A 4543-nucleotide genomic window follows, 5' to 3' on the forward strand; every position below is an offset into this window, starting at 1 on the left:
TGAGTGCAGGGCTTTTCTTGTTTTTTGGGGTTTTTTCCTTAAAGAGCTGGAGCTGGCCTGGGTGGGGCTGGCGAACGGGGAGCTTGGGGGGCTTGTGCACTGCCCCCCATGCAGCATGGGGTAGGAGGGGGGCAGCAGGGATCGCCCGCCGCCTGGCAGCACTCGGTGAGCCAGGGCTTTTTTTTTTCCAAAGAGCCAGGAGCTGGGGCAGACAAGGGCTGAGGGGGATGGGCCTGTCTCATTCAGAGATTCGGCTGAATCAATTTGAACCACTGAAGCAAATCACTGTCCCCCGAATCGGCCGAATATGAACCTGAAGTGAATGTTAGCCGCTTCGCACAGGCCTACTCATTATCAGTGCTTCACTATCAGTCATTTCCATGCCTGAGTTAATGTTCACCTGAATTAATGTTTATAGCTTGAGTTAAAGACTGTCTGCAGGGCTGTGAAATAGGAGCTACGTTACCAGGAGCAGCTGCCAGGCAGCAGAATTGCAGAAGAAAGACTGACTTGATTAATGGAACATTAAGGCCATGAAAGGAGAGATGGTCTCTCCCTCCGGTGGAATGAAGAACTTGGCTGGCATCAGGCAGGTTTCAATGAGCCATGAAGACAAGCGACTCCCTGTCTGCTGCCTGAACAGAAATGCTGCTGCAGCTTGTTTTACACTTTGGGTGAAGCAGGATTTAAGGAGGGGTTGCAGCTGCACCACTCTGGATCCACCCTTGCACGTAGTTATCCAGGACTGCAGGGCTGTGTGTGCCAGGACAGAACATCAGCATGTGTGTAAGTGGCCTCTTTGAGATGTATATGACCAAAAAATGCCAAATAGGTGACCAAATCTGGATACCTAGTCATCCAGAAAAGAACAGTGCACCCAATGTGTGCGCTTCACCTTTCAGGCTGTGGATCATGTGTGCGTTTGTCTATGAATCTTGTCTCTTAAAGAGTCCAGGGCTTGTCTATTAAGGAGCCTAGTATTGTTGGGTGCTCCTGAGTGTCAGAGATCACACTCCAGTCTGCTTTCGGGGAAAAGAAAAGGAAACGCATCTTTTGGATTCCTAACCTTAAAATGTCACCGATGTGGAGCTGTTGAAAATGTTTTTGCCTTTCAGTATTTTCTCTTGGCACGTTGAGGTTAATTTAATGATAATTCAGAGACATTACTGGGAAGGACTTGTTTCCTGTACACTTAGGAGTCATCACCATAAAAAGATAATAGAGACACTCACTTTGAGCCTTTCTGGGCAGGGTAGGATATAAATATAAATACTATACAAATAAATAGGTATAGGAAAATAAGCATGCAAGCACCACATGCTGGATTTATGATGGTATTATTCTTTACAGTTTTTAGCTGGGGATGCCTGTTTTTCTGGTGGACCAGGTATAAATATTAGCAATCCCTTATATGCAATTATGCAGTCTAATAATCACTTGCAGAGGGAACTGCCCAACATCTGAATGTTTTCCTCTGGCATAAGGGGTAAAGAGGACAATTTAGCTCCTGAGCGTGTAGCTAAAATGATTTGCTCCACATGATTTAATAAAAGTCAACTTTTAAGTGCAAGAGTCATTCTTACCTGGAAGTAATGAGGGGAAGAATCAGCATTTTCAGCAACCTCATAAGAAGCTCTCCAGGAAAGGAAAAATACTGCTTCTCCTGCACAAAGAACAAAGGAGGCAAATAAAGGAGAATCCCTGGGGAGACAGAATTATAAAATCATGGAAAAGTAGGGCTGGAAGTGACCTCTGGAGGTCATCTAGTCCAACTGCCTGCTCAAGGCAGGATCGTCCCTACCCTCACCATCCCATACAAATCCTTGTCTAATTGTACATAATCAACGCCTGTCACACAACTACAAGGCATATTGCCCAAAGACATGAAAACATGCTAACCTGTCACAGGTAAAGCAAGGGGACAAGGGCTGCCAGTATCTAGTTGCTGCAAGTGTTGCTAAAATGCACGCAAGAATCTAAGGATGAGGGCCATGTAACCATTGGCGATGTGTAGCGGGTGCATACGAGTGCATGTGCACCCCCTGAGCTTGGCAGTTACTTATGTTACATGCTGTATATAGTGTGAACAGTGGCAGCCATGAATGTCACAAGGCAAACTCCCCATTCAGAAATCCTGACCGAGATACCAATACCTGGTTTCCCAGAAAATATGCTGTCCAAAAAATGAACACTAGAGAAATGAATGAGTAGAGAGAGGTAGTCAGCCATGGTAGCCTGAAGTGAAACAGAAGGTGGGGCAGGGTGGCACCTTAACTATTTCGTTCCTAATAATGTGCCAACCTGTCCTGCCTTCTACCCAGAGAAATTGAAACACAAAGCCAATTCTCTTGTTGCAAGCAACTGCTTCATCAAGCAGAAACAGCACCACAAACCAACAGTGATGCAACACTTCTGCAAAGACTGATTGTATATTGAGACCTGTTGGAATTGGGCAGGGAGAGAGAAGGGAAAGCAAGAGAGAATGGAGCTGTGAAAGAGGCCCTGGACTCTTCAGAGATTTCATATTACTTTTCAATATTAATGTTATTAAAGTTATATATATCTGCATGAGGTTGCTACTAGTTGTATTCCTTGATCAAGGCTTCCCATTGGTGGTAAAGATACTGGGGATAGTTGATGCAAATCCCCAATCCTGAAATAATACAGATGACAAGTCTTTTGAAGTTTCAGCCTATCTACAGACTTTCTTTAAATGAGTGAGCAGTCTGATAAACCCAGTTGTCAGAGGAGGAGGTGGTGGCAGTGGTGGGAAGCCCTATCTTTTAGATCAGGGCTATCCAACAGGCAACCTATGAGCCATATGCAGTTTGGAGGGGTTAATTTGTGCCCCCCAGATTCCCCCTCAGCCATCACTCCTCCTATCGCTCTGTTTTATGAAAGACCCAGTGTAAACCACTGGTGGATGCCATCTGCAAAGCTTGGGTGGCAGTGTAGGGGTGGAATGGAGCTGTGGATATCTCCTTAAACATTGGGGTTCAAAATGGGCAGCCTCCCGGCTGATTAACATCCCAATACTTTGACATCAAGGCATGGCAGATGAGTGAGGTGAGTGGCTGGACCATAGACAGGAGGCAGGACGGTGCTTGCACCAGGATTGAAAGCTTGCCCCTGTCTCACTAACCTTGTTTCTTTTTATGATCAGGTCACCAAATGCTTATATGAAGGAATCGAAGTAAATGCCATTTACTTGCTTTTCAACAAGGCCTTTGATACGCTGTATCATCCCATTCTTATATATAAACTAAGTGGCTGTGCTGTAGATGATTACATGGCCAGGTGGATGGCAAGTTGGCTCATGAGATGCACCCAGAGAGTGGTGGTGGACGGGCCGGTATCAACCTGGAGAGATGTGGGCAGTGGAGTTCCCTAGAGTTCGGTCTTTGGACCACTTCTGTTCGATATCTTCATCGGTGACTTAGATGAGGGCGTGGAGAGCACTCTATCCAAATTCACGGGTGACACCAAATTATGGGGCAAAGGAAACACACTGGGGGCAGGGAACGGATTCAGGCAGATTTGGATAGGTTGGAAAAGTGGGCAGTAAAGAATAGGATGCAGTTTAACAAAGATAAGTGCAAAGTGCTGCACCTAGGGGAAAAAGAATCATCAACACACTTACAGACTGGGGGATGACTTTCTAAGCAGCACGGCAGCAGAAAGGAATCTCAGAGTCATAGTTGACTCCAAGATGAACATGAGTCATCAGTGTGACAAAATGATAGTTAACGCTAACTGCACGCTGTCATGCATTCGCTGGTGATATAGGTCTAAGGAGGTGATACTTCCCCTCTATGCAGCACTGGTGAGGCCACAGCTTGGGTACTGCATTCAGTTTTGGACACTGCACTTCAAGAGGGATGTGGATAACTCTGAGAAGGTCCAGAGGAGGGCCACTCATATGGTTAAAAACCTGCAGGTAAGGTCCCACGAGAAGAAACTGAGGGACTTGGACCTCTTCAGCCACTGCAAGAGAAGGCTGAGAGGTGATCTTGTGGCCATCTATAAATTCATCAAGGGGGAGCAGCAAGGAAGAGGAGATAGTCTGTTTACCAGAGCACCCCTTGTGGTAACTAGAAACAATGGCCACAAACTGACAGAGAGCAGATTTAGACTAGACATCAGGAAGAACTTCTTCACAGTCAGGGTGACCAGAATCTGGAATGGGCTCCCAAGGGAGGTGGTGCTCTCCCCTACCTTGGGGGTCTTTAAGAGAAGACTGGACAAACACCTGGCTGGGGTCACCTGACCCTAGCGCTCTTTCCTGCCCAGGGCAGGGGGTCAGACTCGATGATCTACTGAGGTGCCTTCTGACCCTAAAAATCTATGAAATCTATGGCTGGTGCTCGTAAAGCCCCCACTGATGTGGCCTGCGGCCCCCGGATGCTTAGAAGTTGGACAGCCGCTTTGTTCTGTATAATAGCCTAGAGATTTAAGCACTTCCCCAGAAAATGAGGCACCCAGACTTCATAGCTGCCTAAGCCCATGTCCCCTGCTTCCTTTAGATTAGGCTGGAGGAATGTCT

General features: G+C 46.6%; 1 protein-coding gene across 1 annotated transcript in view; it reads right to left on the reverse strand.

Annotated features, from left to right (window-relative positions):
* Positions 1-4543, reverse strand: part of LOC102383047 (excitatory amino acid transporter 5-like) — a 74293-nt gene that overhangs the window by 63047 nt on the left and 6703 nt on the right. Inside the window, exon 2 of the mRNA XM_006025768.1 lies at positions 1584-1663. Coding sequence (XP_006025830.1) covers positions 1584-1663 — 80 coding nt within the window. The remainder of the gene's footprint in view (positions 1-1583; positions 1664-4543) is intronic.

This window comes from Alligator sinensis, unplaced genomic scaffold (genome assembly GCF_000455745.1).
Source record: "Alligator sinensis unplaced genomic scaffold, ASM45574v1 scaffold103_2, whole genome shotgun sequence".
NCBI lineage: Eukaryota > Metazoa > Chordata > Crocodylia > Alligatoridae > Alligator > Alligator sinensis.